The following is a 27,425-nucleotide window of genomic DNA, read 5'->3' on the forward strand; positions in this document are numbered from 1 at the left end:
CAGGCCCATTTTATTGTGACAGCCTTTGTTTGATGGCAGCAATGCGATAGGACAAACATTGATCAGACTTGGACAGAGCAGAAAGCTGTTATTCGCTGACTATCTAAATGAAAAAGTAAATCTTTTGTTGGCCGAAGAACTCCAAGGGAGGAAAATCAAAGCATAGTTTAAGCTTTAGTGCAGAGCTAATTAAATATAATGGTGCATTGCAGTCATACTTTGCCACTGGAAACAGGAATCCGATATCTATGATATCTGTTAACAGCTCCATAAACATTTGTTCCAGAAAGACAGACAGATGGTACAACTTGTTAATGATGTTTTTAAACCAAACTTAATTTGCTAATAAAAAAGGAAATTTCATACTGAAGCTGCGAAGCTCTACAGACATTTCCAGATGACATAATGTTTTGATTTATTTTTTTATTCAGACAGTGCATCATTCAAACACAGAAATATATTTGAAACTGGGGAAAAAATAAATAAAATAAAAAGTTCAATGAAAATATTCTACTTATTTCCACCTTTATTCGCTTAACATCCCAGCCTCAAATTCAACTAATCCTTTACTTTATTTTCTGACAATTGTGGTTCAAAGCCATTAAGGATCGCTTTGTTTTCTCATTGTTTAAATTCATTCAATATTTCATGAAAAATCTTGATACATTTTGCTTTTCATTGCATGAGAATAATAATTGTAGTTTTCATTAGACCTGCCGTTCGGTAGACGGTACAGGCACACTGATGGTGTTTTCAGAACCTGTGTACTACACACAACACTACATATATTGTACAAATAGGCTTTGGTTTGTTTACAGTCTTCTAGTTAGGAGTCCTTTCCTACAGTTAAGAGATCAAAGAAAAGTCTATTAAAATGAAAGTCCTTTGTTTGGTTATTTTGTCAAATTAATGTGAACCCATTACATTCACCCTGACAAATGGCATCTTATGTTGGTTGAATAAAAACAATTACGCAAAGTATTTTTAAATGCAAAATAATGCAGATGTATTCGTTCTTTTTTTGTTTTACTTCGGGTATGCCTCCTGGTTTTGTTGCGTTTGCCTTTTGTTTTGAGGCACTTTGTGACATCTGATTTGAACAGTACTGCATAAATAAGTTTGAAAAGCATTAAAGGAAACCAGGAGTGTAAAATAATGAGCCTCACTAGAGCTCGTAACAGTTACATTTCACAGAAGGTGCAACTCCTCTACCACACCAGCTAAACTGCCACGTCTGAACTGAATTTGCCACCCTTCACACTCAAATACAGTCAAATGGGTGTGTGAGAAAGTCATATTGAACAATTCAGTGCTGCAGAACTAAACTCAGATAAGGGTGTCTGTAACTATTCAAAGTGGTCCATTAGAGAAAGCCAGTCGTCGTGCCTCTGATTCTACCTCTCCACCACCTTCATTGGGATTCACTGCTGTCCTTCGCTCTTGATCCTACACGCCACGGCAGTGATCAGCGCTGCTCCCTTCCCACTTCCATCCTCCGACTTGTGGAAAGTCACTTGACACTGCGGTGCCAGATCCTGCAGCGTTTCTTGCACGATGCTGGCGAAACTTTAGGGAGAAAAAAAAAAAAAAAAGTTCAGTGTTGAACAAAAGTTGCATGAAGATTTTTCTCCTCTGTTCCTGGTCGTTAATGTTTAGGTCATCTGTAGTTTATGTATGGATGAGTTTGACAGCAAGTGACTCCAAATTTCGGAAAACTTGAACAAACGTCGCTGCCGACTTGACTTTTCTGATGGTCCTGCAAGTGATCGATGACCCATTATGATCACCACCGGCCGTCACTGCCTTAGTCAAAGAAAACTTCAGGGTTCCCGCTCCAAGTCAAGTGTTAAACTCCCTGACTTTCACCGACTAAAAAGCTGAAATTACACGTCTGATAGTGAACAAAAAAAAAAACAGGCTGCCGCTGTGCTAAGCAGACCAAAAAAACAGCCACATTATTCAATTATTTAAAAAACATTTAAATTAAATACGGGGTTTATGTGATTTGCAAATCATTGCATTCTTTTTTTTTTGTATTTACATTTTTACATGGGCTCGTATTTTAATAAAACGGCAACAAAAATGTAAACATGCAAACAAAATGAATAAATCCCCCGACTTTCCCCGTCTGGAAAAGAGTTTGTAAAATGACCTGACTTTGTGGGGGCAAAGGAAGACATTTCCCTCCGGGCGAGCACATTACAGTTCAGTAAATCAATTACAAATTATTTTGGAGATATTAAAATCTCTACATCTGTATACTGACAATCCAAGACTTCATTTAAATAATGCGGTTTTTTTTTTTTTCTTTCTTTCTGATACCTAAAACTGAGAAAAAGAAACCATGTTAAGAAGTGCTCCTTACTGAGGGTGGGTCTTGTAAAGGGTGCCGTCCACGCCCACGGTGACGGAGAGCTGATCCAGGCTGCGGTTCTGCCGTATCTTGTCGACCACGGCGGCCAAACCGGCGCCGCAGAGCTGAGCCGCGCGGCGGCTGACCACGCTGCACACCTCCTTCACCAGCACGCTGTCGTCACACGTGGAGGTGGTGAGACCCAGCTGCTGCAGAATCGAGCGGATCTGACGCATGGCAAGACGATCGCTGCGGGATCAAAGAGAATTACACCCGTCACACGAGGGGTGTGCGTCGGTGTGTCGCTTTCAGCACATACGGCGTATATAATGGGACAAACATCTGCGCAGGTGAATGAGTGCATTTCTATTTAAAAGAGATGCCCACAACACGTCGCGGTTAGCTCTCCGAGGAGTTATCTCGACTGCCTGTTGCATATCACCAGCCCTGAAGTCGTCTTGTCTTTTATGACGAACATGAGGCGATTTTCAAAATACAAAATCTAAAGATCAGGAAACTTTGAACGTGCCTCAGGTGTGATCAAGATCCACGGGCACGTCCAACCCCCCGGCCCGCTGGCTCCCCAAAGGGGCGCACGTGCGACGGCCCGCATTTCACTGCTTGCAGTTTTAATTTTTGCATGAATCGTTTTAAGTCTGAACTAAAGCAAACACAGGAGTTGGCTGCCAAGGACAAACCCTCTAGATAACTGCATAAAGACATCCATCCGGGGATGATTGCCAACTGTCCAAATTCCCCGCATACAAGCGTGAATACATCTACGCCGCTTTGTCAAGATGTGCGAGGCGTACTTTCTGGAAAACTCAACAGCACCATTGTAAGGACGGTAACGTATCATTGCAGTTCAATGATCGGCTGGAGAACAAAGACGAGGAGCTCCGTCGAACGAAGACACAAAGGACAAAGGGTTAGAGAGAAAGAAACTGAGACTATTATGTAGGAACCCGTAAACAGTTGAAGTGGCTTTAGTGTCAATGCATGTGGCATCCTGAAATCATTTTTCCTCACCCTCTCTTCTCTCTCTGCTACTCAGTCCACATCCGTCGTGTGATAATAACGTGTCTGATTTTTATACGTTGCAGCCAGTGCCCTGTCTTGTGGTCGATGCTTTGTTAGACAGAGTCTCACAGTTTGTAATACTCACCTTTCGATCTGTGCGAGGAACTTGGTTGCAAAGATGCCCCTGGTGTTGAGTCGCTCAGACACGTTGTCTCTGAAGAGAAGGCCCTTAGAGGTGAAATCCATTAGCACATTCCTCACGATCTCTCCCAGGTACATGCCACTGATCATCTTCTCATACCTTCGAGAAAAGACTCACAAAATAAAAACCTTTTCACGTACACATTGGGAAAACCCACAGTATTCATACTTTCACACTATTAATCAAAGCTGTTTCCAAAAGCAACTAGCTTAGTAGTCAGATGAGCGGCCAAACGTCTCCAATAAACTAAAAGAAATCCAGTTGCCTTTGGATAAATGTTTGATTAACTGTGACCTGGGATGACGGAGAACCTTCACAGACGTATCACACTATTCCAGAACACATTTTACCCTCTTTGCTATTTGCAGAAAGTTGTCAAAAAGGTCATTGAAAGAAATCAGAGTAGTTCCAATGGAAACGCCGAGCGCCGCCTTTTTCCAGAGGGATTGATGTTATACATGACCAGAAGGTGTGACAGCAGCTGGAAGCAATTCTGCATGACTGTAGCAGATGTGGGTGGGATAAATGATCAAAAGCTACAATCCTGTCCGACGTTCTCAGCACCTCTGTGGCCTGATGTCATCTTATAAGTCCAGACTGGCTTCTTCCATGTGGGAGCCAATGTTCCCGGCTGGCCTGTATTTTTTCACACAGTGAATGTGTTTACATTTAGTTTCCTGCTGAATAGCACGACCACCCTCGAGGGTTGCTTGGTGCTATTTACCATCTCAAAAAGAAAAACAGCCACAAGCTAAACCAACAAAATGAACCCTTCACAGTGGTGGTGAGGAACAGACTAAAAGGCAAAGTTTGGATGAACTGACTCGCCTAAAAAGAAAATGAAGTAGCCCAAGATGTCTCGGCCGTTGAATGTACCGAACATATAGTGAACTCAAAGAATTTAGACCAATTGACTTTTTGCAGATGGCGACTTTTTGTTGATTTAAATTTAAATGGGCTACAGTTGCCATTTTTACCCCTCAATCTACGCTCAACAACCCATGCGTTGCAAATCTATGAAAAATCATGTCTCATTTACACAAGAATTGTGATCCTTTTTTTATTTTTTATTAATTTGTTAAAGCCTCTCTGCCAGCGTTGACTCTTCTTGGGTGCGTCTCTGCAGCACGAAGTCTGGTTTTTGGTTGGACCACTTAAGGACAGTCAGACGCATCCCCCAAGCCCCTCCAGCATCATCTTGGCTATTCTCCAATATATTAAAGTTTAAAAACTGAAATCTGACATTTACAAAAGTTTTTAGACTCTGTGCTGTGGCAATCCGACCTTGTAGTCCACCTGTGGCGAACTGAATCGACTGGGCAAAGATTAGAAAAGGCTCAGACAGAACAGATAAGGTCTGATGAAAAAAAATAATAAAGGGCTCTGAATCCTTCCAGCATCCACTTTAAAGATAAATTGAAGGATTTGAATTACAGCTAGAATAAAACTGTGCTGCACCTCGTCAGCGGTGATCCTCAACAAAGTGAAAGCATGATTAATCCATCCAAAAAAACCTGATTAGTGTTTGTACACACATGCCGCGTTGGATCTTCTACCATAAGCTCGTCCAATGACAATTGACACACAGAACAGAGAGGAAGACTTACACCTGAAAGGAGAAAAAAAAGAACGCTTCCTCTGTCATTTGAAAATGAATCAAAGTTTCCTGAAACTTTGTATATAGGTGAGGAGAAAAAAGGTGTGCATGGCAGCAGAGCTAAATGTGGTAAAAGCAAGTATCATGAAACAAGTGGACAGGCTGTTGTGCTTTTGGTCCTTGCCCATCCATTCCCATTGTAAACTCACACTGTCCATATCTCCTTCTCTGGGCTCAAAAAAGCATTTACTTCATTCTTTAAATAATATCTAATAAAATTCTAACTGGGTAATGACTTTTTTTTTTTTTTTTTAATTGTAAACTGTTCCATCAAGGATCCACTGTTATTTTTTAACACTTTCAAAAAAATAAAATCTACAAACTATAGCTCTACTTATTTTTCTAATGTGGCTGGCAGCCATGTTGACACACTCCATCTCATTCAATCAAAAGCTGTTGTGTTGTGAACAAGGAGCCAAATAATGAATGTGATTGGAGAGATCGATGGCACGTCTGAGCAAGAAAAATTTACTGCAACGTGGATAGTAAGATTAATACTTATCTGACATTCATTCACTTCAGCTTGTCTGAGAGCCTCAGTCAATAAATATCAAGGAAGAACCATTTCAATCATCTTTTCAGTTCTTGATTTTCTATTTTTGGAAAATCTCGTGCTGGCAATTTACACATAATGGTGGTTGCTTTATCATTTACTAAATTCCTTATGTATTTTTGATGATGGACAGGCTTAAATTGTAGGTTTTTTTGCCGCTTGGTGTGGTACAATCAGGTGTCTGGGGACTCCTGTCAAGTGCCCAAATAACCGTCAAATGGGTGGCATCGTTCTTTTCTATAGGCGTTACGATTCTCAGCTCTTCTTTGTTCCTTGACTGTATCTCTTGTACCTCTCTTTATCTTTCAGTCCTTGGCATTTCTCTTTGTCTTATTATTTCATACTGTAAGGTACTTTCAGTTCGATTGACATTCAATTCAATACTATTCATGGAGGGCCAAATCAATACATAGGTCAAGGCACTTGATTAGGTTGAGACCAGCCATTCTCATGTAAGCAACAGTTGTAAGGAAAGAAAACTCCCGTTCAACAAGAAGAAACCTTCAACAGAACCAACCTCCGTGGTCGGTGCCATCGGCCTTGACCGGCTGGGGTGAGGGGAAAGTGGAGGGAGACAAGAGACATTATACAGCAGATACACTGCCATCCATTACCTCTGTTTCCCTGGGGTGTTGGAGCATTCATCGACATCGCGATCGAACTGGGTGCAAAAGTCGTTAAGTTCCCCATTGTCACCAAAGGCTCCCCACTCCACGTTGACACACATCAGACCTTCGTCACCCTCCACCAATTCGATGTTCTGCATTTCCTCCATGTAGCAGACATTGGTCCCAGTGCCTGAATTAAAAACAGAGGTATCTATAAGTATCTAAAAAAAAAACATTATCCATTATAGGACAGTTTCATTAAAGTGAAAATAAAGAAATAACCCAACCAGTGTTCCCACTCTAAGTCAAATGTCAAATTCCCTAAATCAGACTAAAAAGCTGAAATTCCATGATCCATAATGAACAGACAAAAAGGCTGACTTTGTGCTGAGCAGACAAGAAACGGCATTTCTGTTAAAAGCGGGCTGGCGCATGCCGACTCCGATTGCGCTGACATTGGAAGAAATTAAACACTGGTTGAAGAGGCAAAGAATGTATCTAACAATAACGGTAATTAGCTCGCAAACTAATAAACTACATTTTCAACTTCTGTCAGTGACCACTAATGCTACCAAACATACACGTTAAAAATAACGAGCTAAGTAACGTTATAGCTACATAGATGGAAAATATAACATTTTGATAAATGGCAACTAAAATTTAAATATGCACAAAAATATTCTCTGCTATTCAATGACTTGGCGCTAAAAATTATCAAATTCCCTGACTTTCCCTGTCCAGAAAAGAGGCTTTAAAATTCCATGATATTCCCTGAAATTCCCTGAGCCGTGAGCACCCTGCCCAACGTTTTTCTACAGCAAATAGATTTAAATGTGCAACCTTACCTACGATGAGTCCAACCTCACACTCGGGGTCCTCATAAGCACAAGTCATCATGGTTCCCACTGTGTCATTAACTACTGCCACAAAGTTCAAGTCAAATTCCTGAAAGCAGAGACAACAAATTCCTTTACAACCATCAAGTACAACTGACTCAAAAACATTTTTAAAACATTAAAGCACAATGATGTCTTTACAAACCAGTAAAAAAAAAAAAAACTAAAAAAAAAAACCCTGCTTTACAGGGACATTTTTCCAACTATCTGCACTCACCACTCAGCTTTAAATCTGAAAGTCCAAACAAATAGCAGATTTGCAGTAGATATAGTAGATGTAGGTGATTTCAAATTAAATTATCTGTTAAGTGTATCATATCGCATTTCAATAAGTGGAGAACAGGACGTAACTGTAAATTAAAGTGTTTTTTTTTCTCATTTAGGCTATTTTAGTTCTAGCTAATGTCCCAATTTTATTATTTTCCAAAGATTTTGACAAATATAAACATATATACTGTATATTTTCATGTATTTCTGCTCTTAAAACATCATTAATTAATTTGACTGATTCACAGTTTGGAATTTCTGGATTTGTGCTCACATTGTGTTTACTTACTATGAAAACTGTTTTCAAAAGTGCTGATAGTATTTCAGTTATTTTGTCTGAACATGTTCACACAGTGCTAAACTGTTTGGACAATTCCAGAGAGTTTGGTTGTACTTACTTTAGCTTAGTTTTGTAGCCTCTGTTCATTTTTAACATGCCTATGCCATCCTCAATCGGAGAAAACAACAACAACCTGAGTGTATTCCTTTCAGAACAATCTCTTGAGTTATGTGGGGTATCCAGTACAGGCTGGTCATTCACTTTTTCTGGCAATTGTTAATCCTTTTACTCAAATGACTGTCTTATTAGTTAATTATCAAAACCAGTTGAGGTTTTAATAATTAAACCCCAAGTGAGTGTTTCAACAAAATTTTCCATTTAATTCTTCATATATAGCACCAAATCACAAAATGAGACATCTCAGGGCACTTTATATGGTAAGATCTTACAATATTATGAAGAGAAACCCACTATCTCAATATAGTTCCCACATGAGCAATGATGGTGCAAGCGTTATGTATCAGATAATATAAGGAATCGTTTAGTTTATACTTAGATGTAACTCTCAAGAGTGAAAGAATGAGGAAACAGTATTTCTCCATAAAAAAAAATAACAGATAAAAAACTAAATTTTGAAAAACATTAAATATAAATTCTTTAAGGAAGCACTCAAGTCAATCTGACTACTTCAATTTACTTTCTACATCATGTGCAATCAAAAAAAACTGTTAGTTCTTATTCAGACAAAGATCAAAGACTGGATTAAGATTTATTGATGGTCTCAAAGCTCTTACATGCGACAAAGTGAATGCATGTCAGACACAAGAGAGGCCGTTTATAAGCCAATTTGTCCCTTTTCAATAAAAACATTTTAACGGTCGACATTCGCAAGGGCACATTTGTCAAAAGACTCTCGGAGAACGTATACGAGATGTTTGTACTGACCTGTTTGCGGCGGACAGACTCTTTAAGTAACGCAACAACATCTTGCCCCTCACAGCCGCTGGCTTTGAAACCCTTGGTCCACTTCAGAAGAATGCCCTGAACAAATGACAAGCAATGATTTATGAGTGTGATTCTGTTCCGTGTACAAAGAATAACTGAAGAGAACTAAATACTAAAGCGATGTGAAGTTAAAGTGCACGTCTACCCTGATTCACTGCAGCAACACAGAGACATCATGAGTACATTTTTTTTCACATCTAGAGTGACTAACACTTCCTGAGGATTTCACGTATGAAAGAACATGAATTGGTTTATCAATGAATAGGAAAGAAATATGCTCCTTATAGCTCCAGACCTGAGAACCATTAACTTTTCTACTTCAGTATCATGAGATGACAGACATGTGTGTTCCTTCGATAAATAATCAACAAATAATCAATTTGGTTTGACAAATGTTTCATATAATGGGCCGTTGCTTAGTTTTGCGCCACGTTGTCAAGCTGGAAAAAAAACCGGCTACTTCCACAATCACACACATGATCTACCAAAATGCATTTCAGTATGAACCACTGTTTGAATGACGCCTTCTTTTAGACACCAGGAAAGGCGGAAGTTCAAATTCATTGAGCGGCACTTCTTACTGTCGGGATTGAACGAGTTCATCAAACAATGCCGTCCCCAGGGATTCAAATATGGCTATTTACTCATGACATCACCTTTGCCCAACCCGGCTCATCATGTTGCGCAAGACATAAGGTACCGTGTGCACGTGTTTTAGCAGCCCAAGATGGCCAAAGTCAGCAGCTTTGACAAAGCGGCAGTATTTTTGACGCCCTACACCCCTCTCCATAGTTCACCCATTATTCCACCTGCTAGAAACATTTGCATTTCAAGCTGACAAGTCACTGTGAAAACTCGGCATGCAAGACTGAGCTTGGATGTGTCCTTTGCTGCAACATAAAACGGACCACAGTACAGGCTGGTTACTCTGCTTATTATACTAATGCTCTTTTGTATTTGGTAGAATGAACATAAAAGTCACACAAATACGCAGACACACTAATATGCCAATTATAGTCCAACAAAGATAATTTTCCTTCGTGGTCATATGGTCACCCTGGAAACAGTGGAATCACTCCCTATGGTTGTCATGTGTCTCAGAGGAGAAAAAAAAAAAGTGTTCATACATTTGGTTTGAAGACAATAATGTGTTTAGAGAATGATAATAAGAAAAAAATATCATATGCATTCAGGCAAATTTTGCCACAATAAACCTGAACACTCACGACATTCAAGGCCCAAAGATACAGACAAAATAAGTTTCCACTTTTATAAACTCATGCTGATGAAACGACATGCGATTATTCGCTATAATTAAAAGGCAGATCATGATTAAGTTTGTGAAAATCCAAAACAGTGGAGAGGAAATGAATGCAGGTGTTGCCACATTGAAAACAAACATCTGTCAGTCAGATCTACAGTTCATGAAAATGAAACAAAAAAAACCTAGTTAGATTCAATGCGCTAATATGTTACCTTGTCTTATGAATACTGAATGGAAACATTACCTGATCCAGTCTGTTTTGCTGACAGGGGAAGGAGAATGTAAATCCCAGAGGTAGGGACGCTCCTTGCATGCCCATGAACTCTAGGAAGTCTGCTATGCAGTACACAATATGGCTGAACAGCTGCGACAAGGAACAATGGTTCTCATCAGTTTAAGAAAACAAAAAACAAACAAAACAAAACAAACAAAAAAATAACTATTTTTAATCACAACGTTCTTGCGATCGTTCATGAAGAAATACATGATGATACTGAAGGACTTCAACCCCGAGCGATGCGTTACCTCGTCCCCTGTGCCTTGCATGGTCTCCTGGGGGATACTGTAGATCTTGTTGTGCATGACCACATTTGGCTTCTTTCCACTATGCACGCGCACCAGCAGCACCCGAAAGCTGGAGCCCCCGAGGTCCAGAGCCAAGAAGTCGCCATGCTCTGAGGAGGGAAACAAAAGAGAAACAAGAAACCTGAACACATTCATAATAATAGATTTTATTTGCATTGCACTTTTCTAAACTTCAGTTACAAAGTGCTTCCCATAAAATAAGCCATTAAAACAAAACCACAAGTGGATTCTAACAAGTATTAACAACACAATGATCGTATAAAACAAAAGTAAAAGCAAATTAAAACAGGGTATAAAAGAAATAAGAATTGATCATTAAAATCAACTCAAATCAGCGAAAGCTTGGCTATAAAAGTATGTTTTAAGAAGAGACTTAAAAGATGACACTGACTCTGCAGACCTTATTTCTTCAGGCAGCTAATGAAGACAATAAAAGAAAAGAGAGGCCTTAATAAGAAGTTAGGAGTGGGGTGGGGGTTGGGGATTTGCATATTTAAAGCTACCTGTTCCGTCGGGAGTGGATCTGACATAGGTGGGAAGCATCTTGACGCTCGCCTGCTCGTGGGTTTGCTTCGACAGGCCTCGCACCATCTCTCGACTCATCCGCTGCTTCACCTCCAGCAGCTGTTCGCGGCTCAAGCGCAAGGTGTCGAGGATGCGCTGGCGCTCGGCGTGTTGGGCTGCGAGACGGTAGGCGACTGCCGTTACCATGGCTGCGCCTTTGCCGCTGCCGACCTGCGACTCCAGGAAACGCACGTCGCAGTCCGGAACGAGACGCCGGACCATTTTGTGTAGCCTCCTCGAGAACCTGGAGGGGAGGAGGCACGGTTTGGTAAAGCCGTGTTGCTTCATGTAGAGGACTTCAAGAGATCAATATAGCAAATTCCACCGATGTAAAAACAAAAATTGGGAAAGGGACTCAAACATTTGGACAAAACACCGGGAATTACAATGGAGAAGATTTGGCTATAAGAATCTTAGAAGATGTTTTAATCACATCAGCTCGGACGTCGCACCATTCGGGCTCTTCCAGCTGCTGGAGGAATTGTGGTTCCCATGAAACCAACCATTAGCATTTGTCCAAAAGTAGATATTTTTTGGCGTAAAATTTATACAGAATTTGTGATTATATTTGGGTCAAAAGTTACTTCGACGTTCCTTTCAGAAATGTTAAAACGAAAGCATTTATTTGATGTACTCAGTGTTGCTGTGAGAAATATCGTTAAAATCAAATGGCTTAAGCCGGATACTCCGTCTGTAGACCACTGGTATATTATTAATGACATTTTTGGAATGGAAAGAATCACTTTCTCCCCAAAAACAAAATCATGAGAATGTGGGAGAAGTGGAAAGTACATATTTTCCCAAAACGCCCTTCTGTTCTTTAAAAAAAATGTATACATCAATATTGGTGTATATATATATATACAACAAATCCGAACAAATTGGAACGTGGTAGTTGTTTTTTTTAGGAAGAAAATATACATAAATAAAATTAAAAAAAATTATAAAAATAATATATATATATAAATTTATTTTAGGTTGGTGAGGGTGAAAGATGCGTGAATAGAAAAACCCGAGGAGCGAGGACAACATATTCCAAAGCAGAAATTCTTATTGGCCGAACTGTGGAAGTCGGTGTGTTATAACCTTTACAGCACAGCAAAAGAGGGCTCAAAGAGGACCCACTGTGCAAACTATGTGGGAAGAAAGGCACTCTGGCCCATATCTTGGCTAATTGCCACACTACCCTCACCCAGGGGAGGACCTGCAGACATGGCAATCATCATTTGGCACTGCAGGAGGTGAGCCGCAAACCCCACGGGTCACAAATATCATCTTTACAAGTCGCCTCGGTGGAGGAAGGATGTTTGCTATGAAAAACCGGAGCAAACATCCTTCAGAAGGCACGCGGGTGAGAGATGAGGTCAGACCTGGCAAGAAAAGATGCAGTAACCCTCTGTAGTCCAAACAGCCTTGAGGCCAGACGTCGTCATCTGGTCAGAGCAGGCGAACAAGGTCATCCTCGTGAAGAAACCCAAGGAACCACAGCCGACCCACCAACTATAGCCGATACGGCTCAAAACAACCAGTGATGCTTCGGGCCGAAGTCGCTCAAAAGAGTGTCAAAATGAACTAATCTTTGGACTTTTTGTAGCACAAATATATCAGCTGTGTCCATGAGAATCTCTCCTGTGTCACACTGTTGAGAGTAAATCTGTAAACGAGTATATAAAACTGAAACAATGTGGGTTGTTCATCGTCTGAAAAACTTTAAGAGTTCTTTGTCTGGTCGCACTTTTTATATTTTGTGACAGGACACAAATAATATTAGAAATATTGGATACGTTTTTGTTATTGTTGTTGGATATTCCTTTTCACAGTTACAGTAAGTAAAAGGTAAACAGACCAGCAAGAAAACATGCTTCAGTCAGTGGGTAATGAAGCCGACAACAATTTCAACTTCAACTATGCACCTCCTACGGATGGGCTTTTGTTATTCTGTTTATTTTTCCAACTCTTAATCAAAGTGTAATTCTCTTCCTTACGCTGTGTAAACACTTTTCAGCTCTTTGTAGTCTACAAACCGTTTTCCAGACTTACTTCTGATCTTGTACGATGGCTGAAAGAATGACCTTGGCGGAGATTGCGCATTCTCCCTATTTCACATGCAGTAAGACAGAATGATTCGTGAAGATGGGACTCTATTTCTGTGTACACATGCTTGGGGTTCTACACCAGCACTAAAATAATTAATATCAACAGATCAAGGGTGTGTGTGTGTGTGTGTGTGTGTGTGTGTGTGTGTGTGTTTGTGGGAACCACCAAGACATACAGTACGTGGTGGTCCAGCAGACGACTTACTCTGAATGGTTCTTGTAAACGGAGCCGTCCACTCCGATCGTGGTGCGTAACTTCTCGGCCGCTTTGTTGTCCCGGATCTGTCGCAGCAGGGCCCCCAGAGTGGCGGCACACAGGTGGGCGGCCCGCGTCGAGACTATCTGACACACTCGCTGAGTAGCAATGCAGTCCTCAACCGACGGGTCCAGACCCAGGCCGCGGAGCACCTTCTCGGCACTCGCTTGACCTTCCTCGTCTCTGCGGGGGGTGGGGATGGGGGTAGGGGGGTACACAGAAAACAAAATCGCAATCATTTTGACTTGTTGGTGTTTACCCTGAACAGGTTATCTAGTAAACAAAATGGCATCAGGAACACAGTATTTGCTGAATTAAAACCTCTGTGAATACTCTAAGAGTGTGCTACAACGCAAATGTTTGGTTGTCTTTAATGTCACATACCAAAGGTTAGTAATGGCCCCGCACTTAAATAAGGCAGATTAAGCCAAATATTAAAATCAGATCGCTTGTATGTCTGTTTTTAGCGCGTGATGGACTTTGTAATGAACCATACGCTGCACTTAAAGTTTCTTTGCATATAGAAAGAAGTGCTAAAGTCTCTTTGACCGTCTCGGTTGCGGTTTGTCAGTGATTATACCATCTAGACTTGACAACGCCCACTGATACCGTCTCACTGGGCATCTCATTATTCCAGGTCAAATTTATCCCGTCGGACTTGAGGACCTTTCACTAACTTGTCAGTGTCGATGGTGTAGACGTAGGCGGTTTTGAAGCATCCAGTGGTGAGGAGCTGCAACGTGATCTTGCCCTGGAACAGCAGCCGCTCTCTGGCCATCTTCACCAAGCTGAGACGCACCAGCTCCCCCATGTACATCCCGCTGATCATCTTCTCAAACCTGCACGCCGCCATGCAGAGAAGAGGGACAAGATGACGCCATATTTACAACAACAACAAAAAAAAAGTAAATGAGCTCAGTGTGTTAAGACAAAACTTTTACAAACACCTGCAGGGATTAGTGTAAATCAACACATGCAACTGATGCTCAACATCTGACAACTCTGGAAGTCTCAGCAGGCACACTTCATGATACAGAAACTTCCAAGTAGGCCGGTTCACCCCCCAGGAAGACACCAACATTTAAAAATACACGAAAGTTGGGTACAAAAACAGTGACTGTGCGCTTTTCTTCACACATCATCTATCAAAACTCGCGTGATATTTAAAACTGCTGTTAGTGGACAAATACAGGCACATCTTTGCTAAGAATCCCCATCGCATGCTTGGTGGTCAGATATTTCATCAGATATTTCATCTTGGCAGGAAAAGCACTCAAACAAACATGAATCAATGCCTTTCAGCTTGTTTTGTTTTTTTCTAATGTAATGAACACGTGACTGATCTTCAATTTCTTGCCTGTAATAAGCAGATTTTAGGATGCTTTACATCTAAAAAAAGGTACTTTTTTTTTTTTCCCAGTAAGTGGTGATCTAGAATGAGTTTGCATACAGTTTGGGTCAAAATTACTGGTACTGCTGAATTTCAAGTGTATAATTAAGATTATTTTCAGAAATATAAGATAATGAAGTTTTGTATAACCACAATATAACTTTTTTTTTTTTTTTAAAGGTTACTGAAAAAATTATAAGCACAATTAATTAAAATGAATTAAATTAAAATGTTTGGTTGCAACAATAACAGGGTCTTAACTTTAATTGTCTATATTAACTCTAATGTCTGCATTTTTATTTTATTTTTTTTATCTCAGCAAGAAAACATTCTTGCAATTGTTGATTTTTTTTGTTTTTTTGCTTTGTGACTGACTCACCCATTTTCACTCAGACATGAGAGTCGGTCCTCCTCACACTAGCGAATGTCAATCTAAAGTGCTTCACATTTCAAATCCGTTTCATTATTCTACAATTGGATTTTATAAAAAGCCAGAAATTACTTCGGCAGTCTCCTTTATAGTTTAACTTTTTTCATTTGGGGTTTGTGTCAGATCATTATTGTCTCGAGAATTTTTGTTTTTGTCCTGTTTTGTTTTTTTGCAGCATAAAAATAACATTTTTGCAGCATAAAAATAACATCACATCAACAAGTACTCTTATTCCATCTGGCCTCAACGACTACCGACCGGTTGTGATCTCATGTGATGAAGGTGCTGGAGAGGCTGGTCTTGGCACACCTCAGGCCGCTGGTGAAATCTTCTCTGGACCCTCTGCAATTTGCGTACCAGCCTCATGTGGGAGTGGACGATGCCATCATCTACCTGCTGCAACGAGCTCAGTCTCACCTGGATGGAACCGGTGACTCTGTGAGAATCACTTTCTTTGATGTCTCCAGTGCATTCAACACCATCCAACTACTGCTACTGAGTGAGAAGCTGCGGGTGGTGGGGGTGGACGCATCCACCGTCTCCTGGATCACTGACTACCTGACAGGCAGACCACAGTTTGTCCGTCTGGGCAGTGTGCTGTCTGATACGGTGGTCAGTGGTATTGGAGCTCCACAGGGAACTGTTCTGTCTCCCTTCCTGTTCACCTTATACACCACTGACTTCCAGTACAACTCAGAGTCCTGCCATCTGCAGAAGTTCTCTGATGACTCTGCAGTGGTAGGGTGTATAAGGGATGGACGGGAGGACGAGTACAGGGCAGTAGTGGAGGACTTTGTGGAGTGGGCGGGAAGAAATCACCTGCTCCTGAACGTGGCCAAGACCAGAGAGATGGTGGTCGACTTCAGGAGGAAGATGACGGCTCCACAACCGCTGAGAGTTCTGGGAGAGGAGGTGGACATGGTTGAGGAGTACAAGTACCTTGGTGTCTCCATGACAACAGACTGAACTGGAAGACCAACATCAACGCTGTCTACAAGAAAGGGATGAGTCGACTCTTTTTCTTGAGGAAACTTCGATCCTTCAATGTGTGCAGCGAGATGTTGGAGATGTTCTACCATCTGTTGTGGCAAGTGCATTGTACTTCGCTGGGGTCTGCTGGGGGAGCAGCATTGGAGCCGGTGACACCAACAGACTTAACAAACTGGCTAAGAAGGCCGGCTCCATCATCGGCTACAAACTGGACAGCCTGGAAAAGGTGGTGGAAAGGAGGACGCTGAACAAACTATTATCCATATTGGATAATCCTGACCACCCTCTCCACCACCTGCTGCAGGGACAGCGGAGCACTTTCTCCAAAAGACTCCTTCAGCTCCGCTGTCACAAGGACAGATACAGGAGATCATTCCTGATACAGGAGATCATTCCTGATACAGGAGATCGTTCCTGCCGACCGCAATAAGACTGTACAATAACTCACCTCTGGCAAAATCCATCACACAACAATCACACTGTTGTCTGTGTTCTTGGTTGTTTGTATATAATATATATAGATATATAGTGTACTGTATATACTGTATATACTGTGCATTTTATATTTTAACTGCTATTTTACTGCTATTTTATTGCTTTCTATTATTCTATTATTATCTATTGCTTCCTGTATGCTGCTGTAGCGAAAAAATTTCCCCTCGGGATTAATAAAGTAACTACCTACCTAAACTATTCATAGCTTTGAAAAATCCTCCTGCAAAATTCCCAATAAAGGAGGAATTAAATTAATACAGCATACGTCTGTGCATGCCAACACACGTGAACACCGAAAGACAAAAACTGCATGTGGGTGAGATGGAAAAAAAAAAATTACAGCTCATCAAAAACACTAGAAAACAGAAATGAACAGGGAGAAGAACTAAACTGGCAAAACTCAGGAGGAAACTTTGCTTAGTTCCTCTTCAGTCTCCAAAATACAAATATTCACATAACACGCCTGATTTTCTGGTGAACAATACAATAAACCATGTCTGCACGCCAGATTCGATACAAAGACTGTCTCCTCTACACAATAATTCATATTATCAGGAAGACTGACACACTTTTGGTGTTGAAACATATGATGTAGCCAAGTGTATGCTAAGACAGGGAGTAAGAGAGTCACCTAAAACCAGTCGAAAATCAGCACCGTCAGTGTTGCGAGCGATGAGCGGATGTCTGCGATATGTTCTGTGGAGTTGTTGAAAGTGTAAACACAAGATAACGCTAATGCCAAAGGCAGGAGGAGAGACAGGCACCGAACACACGGGCCAGCTCTTAAATCCTGGAAGGCCTAAAAGAAGAGCGTCAGCCGACGACCCTCCCACGTCGGCCAATTTACAAAGAAAATGACGTAGCGGAAATATACATCACACTGAATGAATCGGCGGCAGCAGCGAATTGAAACGGACGCGGGTCAGTCAACAGGAAGCGTTCCACTATAACAGAACGCGTTATGGTACCGATATGAGAAATGGAAATTAGAAATAAGACTAACCTCTAATTGAAGCCTGCCTGCAGTTAAGTTCGGGGATGCAACCGCTGAGGAATGTTTAATGCAAGTCAGATAAGCTCAAAAACACTCACAGCTGCTTCCCAGGGTTCAGCGAGCCGGCGTCGATTTCCCGGTCGATGTCAGTGCGCACGTCCTCCAGAGTGCCGTCGTCTCCGAAGGCGCCCCACTCCGTGTTAACACACATCCGCCCCTCGTCGCCGTCCAGCAGCTCCAGGTTCCTCATATGCTCCATGTAGCAGGCGTTGGTTCCCGTTCCTTGAGGGGAGGAATTTTTTACCACCACGATCGCTTCGCATGCAAATGTGTTTATGTTTGAATCCACGGCTGCAGTCGAGGCCGCATGACCCCGCCCCCCTCCCTGGCACTTTTCGACCCGTAGTGTAACTAGATGGCATTTGAGGCACCTGTCGCCTCACAGCGGGGAGCTTCTGGGTTCGATCAATGTGATAACGCGTTGCCAATAGAATTTCTAGAATTTTGTGACCCTGTTCGGGATAAAGCGGGTATAGATGATGGATGATGAGACCTAATATGACCAGATGTGTACATTTTGATCCATTATTAAAGATATTTAGCCGTCTCGGGTGGCAGAAATGTACACATCTGCCCCAATTACAAAGTACAGCTACGCCAGTACTTTATACTTTGGCAATCTAACTCAAAAGGTCTGACAAGAGTTGTTGTTTTTTTTTATCAAGTTTTTCTCTTCAAGCACTGTTGGAGCATTGTGGTTTCTGCCAAGATGAAACCTTTTCTGACAGATTACAAACACATTTTTAAAACCCTGTGTGGCACCTTAATGTTGTGTGATGAAACAAATGTAACTGCTAATTAACTAACATTTTGTTTGCGCCATCAAACATAACTGTCATTGCTAACCAGTGGGATGCGGCTGCGTCACGTGCCTGTAGTTGCACACGGCAACAAACAGATTTATTTTAAAATATACTCAATTAGCCTTGGCGCTAATTTACACCAATTAACCCATAATGACAAAGTGAAAATACATCTTTTGATTATTTTTCTTGTATTCGAAAATTGGAAACTGAAATGTGTCAGACACATTTCAAGGACAATTAAAGCAAACAGGATAAATCTGACTATGATTTTTAGTGCAACTACAAAGGGTCTGCATACTTTTGTAACTGAGAGTTTGAATGCCACTTTTATCTATTTGAAATGCAAAGTTTTCAAAAAGTGAAGGGATATGAATACTTTCTAAAAAAATAACTGATTCCATCCTTCTCCAGGTCATTTCTATCTGCATATTATGCTTCACATTAGGGTTACAGAGACCAACAAAAATCATTCTGCAGCACATACTGGATATGGAGAGGTGATAAATTGTGTAAGCTGTGTGGAGAAACACAGGAGATGCAAATAATCCTACACATGTCCGTGGGCTCACCGAGTTCTCATGCGCTATGACCTTCACAGTTTGGAAAACTCAACACAACTGAACACTTCAAATGACATTTCTGTTCTGCTTTTTCATCGTCCTCCAACAACACTACGCAATGGGCAGTGATATGCTGGGAAAATGTTGGGCAGACGCCAAGGTCAAAGCATTTCTTTTGCTGAAATGTTGTTCACTCTGTATTGCCTGGCATAATTCCAGTATCGGTATCTCTGCAAACTGGCATGTCATCAATTGACTACTGACCCTAACAATCTTTTTTTATTTGATTTATATTCACAATTACATTGGACTTACCCACAATGAGGCCAATTTCACAATAATGATCATCATAGCCACAGGTCATCATGGTCCCCACCGTGTCATTGATCACTGCCATAATGTCAACGTCAAAGTCCTGCAATGAGATTGCATTGAAATGCATACATTAAAGGGGAAATCTGTAAAATATTTAGTTTAAAACTTTCAAAAATGAACTAAAATAAAAAATTATACACAATTATGGATAATTTACCAGATATGGTCTAGATAAGGTCTAAATTAGGTCCGGATAAGGTCTAAATACATTTAACTCTTAATTTTTTTTTAAACAAGCACAGCCTTTTTTTAATCCACTATTACTTGAATTAATGCAGGTAAAACAAAAAAAATGGCGTAGATTTGGACCGCATAACGTAATGAAAAGTCAGGCCTTGCTTTTAAAGTAACCGTTTAATTTAAGAAGAAACCACGATACCTAAAAAGAAAGTTACTTTTGAATCATACTATTAAATTGTTCTTAACTGAAGTGAACGATTTTTATAAGGACTTGCTTAATTAACTCCAGATTGAGTTGGTGCTTTGTACCCGAGACCATCTCTTATTTCTATTAATACAACTATAACATAATTAGTGTCTTTGTTTGTGTTTGCAATTACAAAAGATTTGTCGGTCTTTGTAAATTTCGACATGTATAATTACGTCTGGATATGCATGGAAATGTGCAAAGTGTTCCATAGAACTATCATTTGCGTATTTACCCCTCGTTTTTTGATGGATTTCCTCAGAAGGCTGACCACGTCCTTTCCTTCAACTCCACTTGACTTAAAGCCTTTCGTCCAAGACGTCAAAAAACTCTGCAAAATAAGAAACTAAAGATAGGATAGAGGCCAGATTAAACACCCGTCTAGCGATGTTTACAAATGTGATCTCGATGCGCTGAAGTGTAGCAGGGCTCCACAATAACATCAACCATTTATTACGATTTATCGATTAACGTAGGCCATTTCTCTTTGTTGAAAACTCCCTGAGTTTGGCCTTTGCTGACAGGAGCGCTGCTGCAACGTGATTTACGCTGAAATCACAGGTGATTTCTGATGATGCCGAGACCTTATGGTGTGAAGTTCAGCGAGAGTCACAAACTACAAAACGGTGACTCGTTCTTTTCATGTTGCAACACCTACGTTCGGTGACCATCACAGCATGACCTGCAAAACCATGAAATCATGAAAGCTGCTCAGTCTACACTCGTAGTTGTACTTGAGAAGGAAGAGTGAAAGTCCCGTCCTGGAGACAGCAGCTCCAGACACGTCGGATGTTGAAGAACCGTGTAAAGTTCAGACTGCGAGTATTTTGACAGTTAAGAAATTTTTGTTTTCAGACTGATGGACTACATTAAAGTGCCAAATCTCAGCTTTAATATGTGCAGTTTTACATGCATATACGAGGTACTGTGTTTGAGATGCAGCCCTTTGAACACGCAGAGCTCAAGTTGCAAGAGTTTAAAAGTAACTGGATATTGGGGTTACTTTCTTGTTCTTTGAGAGTTGCCATTTAGACCGAGGTAAAGTTGGCCGTGGGGTAAAAAGCGGGTGCAGACAATAATGATGAGGCTTAAAAATAAAAGTAGCAAAAATCTAATGGGAGGAATGTCAAAGGTCAGGTAGCTGGTTTGCCAAAATCCAGAGTTCTGTTTGTTCCAAGAAATCCGGTGAGTACAAGGAAACTAAAACTAAAATGGCAAACTACCTGGTAGGTTACGTTTTGTGGATGAGCTGAAAGTGAAAAAAAAAATCCCATTTAATGCACAGAGATAATGCTCTCCAGGACCAGGCAGGTCACAAAAACATCCAAAAAGAAACAGGCAGAATTATAGAGCAACGTTCTATGAACTGATAAAATAAAAACTATCCTCTATCAAGATGATGGGAAAAAAAAAAAAAAAAAGGAACAGGTCTTACACTGATAATTTCAGCTCTGACAGAAGCAACAGGACGAATGTACATTACTTCTGATTCAGACAGATGCATCAAAACTCAATGGACCACATGCAACACAACAATGATCCTGAACATAAGTCCAGAGCAATCAAAGGGCTTTTCATGGTGAATAGGAGGAAAATCCTCAAACTGATCGAGCTGCCCAGGACGAGACGAAAGACGGACACAACAAGCAAGACGCAAAGCCTCTGCTGATGTCGGCGGGATTTAAGGCTGTCGCTGACTAAAACGAGTTTTTCAAAAAATATTAAATATGATTTTAACTTCATATGAATCACACTAGTTACTTTTTGGACCTTGAAGTATTGGGAACTACGGATTAAAAGGGGTTATATCTCACGCAGTTCTTTTCTGTATTAATGTCAACCTACTCATCTTCAAGCAGAGATTTGTCATTTTGATGTAGAATCCATTTTTAATTAACAAGTTCACAAGTCTCACACGGGTAGAGTTATATACGGTTTAAATAGAAGAAATTCTCTATTCACTCACCTCATCCAACCTGGTCTGCTGACAGGGAAAAGAGAAAGTGAAGCCCAGAGGAAGCTTTTTATCCTTTATGCCCATCTTCTCCAGAAAATTGGCCAGACAGTCAGCTATGTGGTCAAATAGCTACAGGAGAGAACAGGTCAACTTTATTAATGAGCAAGAATTATTTCAGGTTTAATTTAGAGTTTTGTGTGTGTGTGTGTGTGTGTGTGTGTGTGTGTGGTACTGCAGTAGCCTTCGTATCATCCATTTCCAGCTGTGAGGCTGTTTATTTCTCAACCTCACAAATGTCAACCATTTAATTAGGCTGTCTGCTATTGATGCCGCGGAGGTATACTCTGCATGCACGGTAATAACGCGGCGTTACACAACGACCACATTTTCTTCTGATTAAATCTGCGTGAATAACGATCAAAACCGGAGGCAACAGTTTAGTATTACTTGATTGCAAAATTTCAATAGTTTTTAATTGAATGCTGGGAAGGTTATATTTATTAACGAAATCTGCGTGAATAACGATCAAAACCGGAGGCAACAGTTTGACTCATTTTAGTTCATCATCTGAACATTTCTTCTTCAAAGCTTTACGTTCCACTGGCAGTCTGTGGGGAACAGATGATAAACGGTCTTTTACCTTCTCAAATCGCTTCGGACTGACATCCAATTTGCTCACCAGTAACTTGGGGTTCAGCATATGGACGGAAGGAGCCGAAGATTAAACCACTAACCTTTCGATTAGTGATATATGATTTAGTATAAACAACATAATGCAGATTTGAGAGGTAGTCTCCATCGCTTTTGTGAATCTTGTCCGATGAGACAGCGTGCTGCGTTTTGTTGTGTACTGAACATATTAGCTGTGCGTAAAGTGGAAAGCCTCTTACCTCAGACCCGCTGCCTCTCATGAGCTGTTCGGGAATGGCATAAATCTGATTCTCCATCTCCACTTTTTGCTTGCCGTCCGCCATGACTTTCACCAGGAGCACTCGGAAGTTGGATCCGCCGAGATCGAGGGCCAGGAATTCACCTTGTTCTTTGAACGAAAATATAAGTGCATGCAACATTAAACACACACACACACACACACACTCCCAAACACACAGGAAATCAAACTGAGTTCTCCACATAAAAAATGTGCTGTTTCTTAATACTCTTCTCTTTCTATTTTTGCCACCTCCGTCTGATAATTACTGGCTTACGCTGTCATGAACTGGACTGAGTCATCATTAATTCTAACTGGGCTGCTCATAACTGTGAAAGGTTAAAATGTCTGCGGTGAAAAGGTCTACTTCATCAGAGGCATAGCTGCTTCAAAAGATTTTGTTATACTGGCCACAGGTCTAAAACCTGAGCAAATTAAGATGTAAAACAAAATGAGGCAAAATAATTCAAGCAAATATCACTATTTTTTTGCATAGGGAACAATTAGTTAATAGATATATTAATCAATTTACCGTTCCAGCTCTCATCAATAACATGATCGTACAATGTAAATGCTTGTGCATGTGAGTGTAAGATTAAAAAAGGCGAAACTAGTGAATAAAAACTTAAGATCATATAACAGTGTCAGAATGAGACACCCCGCCCTCCCTAAAACAACCAAAATATATTTAATTTACGTGATTCACCTCATTTATGTGGAAGGGCCTTAAGCTACGATACCACCAGGTGCCACTATAAGCTGGCTTCAAAAAGACTCCGGCTCCACAGACTCCCATTCAATTAGTCTCATAAAATGTTAGTTTAGTTTTGGTTATTTTGGTTTTGCTCGATAAAGTCACTCCTTCTTATTAGTTTTCTGGCCATCCATCTGAAAACAATCCCAAAAGAAGAGCAGTTTTTGGGGGCGTGTCTGTTTGATTGACAGGCCTCTGGTGCAGCTGGGTTACAGCTACCGGTGGGCGGGACGTAGTATCGTCTGGTTTCCAATCAGATCGAGTCAGATCCGCCGCTCGCTCTTCCCCAGCTTCCACATAGTCTTGTCACAGTCACAACAGAAAAACATTAGTACGGTGGAAAACCGAGATGTCATTGTCGGGAAGAATTGAAAGACCAACAAAAATGAACCGAGTAGGTAATTTCAGGTTATTTTCCAGCCGTTACCTGTACTTGCCTTGAAAGAAAATTCGCAGTAATTGAAAATTTCAGTGCTCTCTATGAAAGCGCTCAGCTATATTTGTGTCCGTGTCCTCACCATGAATCACAGTGTTTTACGAAACGTAATGACAGCCGGAGAGGGAGAAGAACTACGAAAAATGTATCATCGGAAAGATTCATTATTTTCCAGCTGCTTATTGCTCTGCGTGGCATTTCAACTTTCACGCACCTGCAGCATCACCTCAATTGACCTTTATTCACAGACTAACAACAGTCAGACCTGATTAAGCCTAGCGAGGGCTGATGTTGTGCTGAAAGGCCCCATTTTTACATACAGATAGACGATATGAACGGGTCATTACCTGTTCCATCAGGCGTGGAGCGCACAAATGTGGGCAGCATCTTGACGGCAGCTGTGGGGTTGGTGTCTCTGCAGAGCCCTTTGTCCATCTCTCGACGAAATCTCATCGACAGATCCATAATGACCTCATCTGACAGCTGGAAATGCTGCAGGTATTTGTCCACCTAAGCAAACGAAACGGCAACCGTTATCGTCATTGAAATCAACTCGTTTACATAAAAATGAGACGGCTCTGATTGGCAAAGTACGACCTGCGTGACAGCTCTACGTGGAAGGGTTCCTAATGTTGGCTTGGTGTATGTGATGTTGTGTACGCTCCGTGAAGAAGGGCGAGTCCGTATCAAGCTTTTCATAAAGACGCGAGTTCAAATACGGTGTTCAAACAACAGCAGAACATTCGAGGGATGGTGCCTGTTGTATTTTCTCAAGCAGCAGCTCTTCCATAGCCGGCTGACACAGGGAACGCTTTTGATTAAAACTTGCGGCAGCTGTTTTTATTGTTGTTTTTATTGTTGTTCTGTAGCTTGTACTTTTACTTCGGTAGGATGTTTCACGCGGGACTTTTACTTGTAACGACTTTGTACTTTTCACATTTCTGTGTTGGTATCTTCACTTAAGTAAAGGATCTAAATGCATCCTCCGCTATTGTGCACTAAATGAAAAGCCATTTTTTGTGTTCCTTACTTCACCTCGGCTTTTTCTTTTGTGACGAGCCAAAATGTCTGCTGCGAATAAGGTAATGACACGTTACAAATTTTGTATACCTTTATTATATTTCAAAAAAAAGCCATGAAGGCTCATTTCACTGCTTCAAAGCATTATAATATTCTGAAACTACTATACTCAGACAAGATAAACTTGGACTACATTATTATGGAGAGGCTAAAGATTCTTTACGACAGTTTCTAATTTGTGAAAACTGTGTTTTTATTTATAAAAATGGGGGGGAAATGACATTTCACTACTCTGTCCCACATTTAGACCACATTAGACCTAATCCAGAGCTAAAACTACTCTACTTAAAACGGGTCAAACCCAGACTACATTATTATAAAGAGGATAAAGGTTCTTCATGATACAGTTTCTGATTTATGAAACTTATTCTACTTGTAAAAATACGAGAAAAAAGGTACAAATTTGTGAAAACTGTGTTTTTATTTATAAAAATGGGGGGGGGGGAATGACATTTCACTACTCTGTCCCACATCTAGACCACATTAGACCTAATCCAGAGCTAAAACTACTCTACTTAAAACGGGTCAAACCCAGACTACATTATTATTAAGAGGATAAAGGTTCTTCATGATACAGTTTCTGATTTATGAAACTTATTCTACTTGTAAAAATACGAGAAAAAAGGTACATTTCCCTACTTGTCACACTTGGATCTAGATCTTGACACCACCACCACACTCAAACCTGGATTAAATCATCCCGGAAGAAAAGAAAAACAGAGAATGAATCGCTCAGAGCTGGAAATCAGGTTTCCCTTAACTTTCCCTTTAAGTGCCGAATCGGAAACCGTCCTCGGTGACGTAGGACCTCGTAGGCCACTATCGAAAGTACATAGTTTGTGTGAGTGACCCTCAGCTCGTCCCACAACAACCTCGCTGCTCCACCTCTTGATTTTAGCTCGCAAAAGTGGTGTAAATAAAAGGCTGCAGGAGGAAGCGGTGCTTTCGACATTGCTTAGCAGGTTTTGACCCCCACCCCCACACCACCACCACCACCACCACCCTTGGTTTTTCACGTCCTCAGGAGGGCGACACGTTCAAATGTCACGTCGTGACACACCAGATGTTCCTCTGACAAAACCCCAGTTTGGTACTCACTTTGTTTGCTTGGTCATTATGGAGCTCGGTGCAGCAGTTAGCCGGCAGACTTGAGGCTAACATCGTCAGTCAGTCTCTCCTTTGTCCGTCCGCCTGCTTCACTGACTAACTTGCCGGAAGTTATCTACAAACAATTTCTAAAATGATTAAAAAAAAAAACAACACAAAACGATGTTATTTTCAACGGCCGCTCGGTAGCTGGTCAAATTTTGTGACTTAAAAGAAGTGGTGCTAAACACGGAGTCGTCGTCAAGTGTCAGAAACTTCTGACTTCCTGGACTTGGTCGTTCGTTGACGTCATCCAGAACTGACGGCGCTGATTGGCTGCAGTGAAGACGCGGTGTTCTCTCCCTAAACACGATCATGAGTGTGGACAGAATAATAGGAAAAGGTTATAACAGCCCTGCATGCAGCCAATTTACATTCAATTTGTGGTTGTTTTTTTTACTGAACTACATTTATTTGGAAGCTGTTTCTATTTACTTTGAAGATTTTTATTGTTCACATAAAGTACAGTGTGAAAGTTAGTTCAGGCCCTTTGATTTTTATCCATTATCAAAATACCATCAGAGCACTGATCTTCACAGGTCTGTGTCAGTCCTTTTGTATACAAAATGTGTTGCGGACTAGCATTGTGTGTACAAATCAAGAAAAAAAACAAAAAACTGGACAGGGTTTTGAATCACAAGGTAACTGGGGAACCAATTTGCAGTATAACTTCAATGAGTGTACACCATGTATTTAGCTGGTAAGAAGATAATAGTAGATTCAATGCACCCTCTATGGTCTGAATACACACCGATATCTTCAGGGTGAAAGTATAGTATGCCCAGGATGTGGACATAAAGAGGCATCAAACCGTTTGTTCCAAGCAGCATTTTGCTGCATAATAAGCTCCGGTCATATGGTCAGAATGAACTTACACTTTATGTCCGTTATCAATTTCCCAAATTATGTTTTTTGCATGCCGTTTTTTTGGCCTTTATGATGCTCAGGTTTTCTGGCAGATTATGTGTTGTCATGTGCGGGTGCTAATGAT

At 40.8% G+C, this 27,425-nt stretch overlaps 1 protein-coding gene across 3 annotated transcripts; it reads right to left on the bottom strand.

Annotated features, from left to right (window-relative positions):
- On the bottom strand, positions 1-26,662 carry hk2 (hexokinase 2). Of its 3 annotated transcripts, none has more exons than XM_069166086.1 (18): positions 26,387-26,662; positions 24,556-24,718; positions 22,981-23,129; positions 22,100-22,219; positions 20,369-20,464; positions 19,647-19,746; positions 18,004-18,187; positions 14,284-14,445; positions 13,556-13,789; positions 11,194-11,498; positions 10,631-10,779; positions 10,350-10,469; positions 8,782-8,877; positions 7,239-7,338; positions 6,400-6,583; positions 3,519-3,674; positions 2,366-2,602; positions 1-1,566 (listed from the first exon to the last, which is right to left on the bottom strand). In XM_069166086.1, exons 1-18 carry the CDS (start codon positions 26,447-26,449, stop codon positions 1,422-1,424), a joined length of 2,763 nt encoding a protein of 920 aa, XP_069022187.1. In that variant the 5' UTR covers positions 26,450-26,662; the 3' UTR covers positions 1-1,421. The 3 variants fall into 3 exon arrangements, with proteins under 3 accessions (XP_069022187.1, XP_069022186.1, XP_069022188.1); XM_069166085.1 differs by having other exon boundaries at positions 20,369-20,479; XM_069166087.1 differs by lacking the exon at positions 20,369-20,464.
- Positions 26,663-27,425: the final 763 nt, after the last annotated feature.

This window comes from Embiotoca jacksoni, unplaced genomic scaffold (genome assembly GCF_022577435.1).
Source record: "Embiotoca jacksoni isolate LCO1_2020_lvr unplaced genomic scaffold, fEmbJac1.0.p SCAF_37, whole genome shotgun sequence".
Lineage (NCBI taxonomy): Eukaryota > Metazoa > Chordata > Actinopteri > Embiotocidae > Embiotoca > Embiotoca jacksoni.

Bases quoted from the DNA above. Each gene is read 5' to 3' on its own strand.
- hk2 (XM_069166085.1), bottom strand. From the start codon at position 26,449: ATGTTAGCCTCAAGTCTGCCGGCTAACTGCTGCACCGAGCTCCATAAT. The intron at 24,719-26,386 runs GTGAGTACCAAA...TCGTTTGCTTAG, and splicing joins ATAATGACCAAGCAAACAAA to GTGGACAAATACCTGCAGCA. The intron at 19,747-20,368 runs GTAAATACGCAA...ATCTCATTGCAG, and splicing joins AATCCATCAAAAAACGAGGG to GACTTTGACGTTGACATTAT.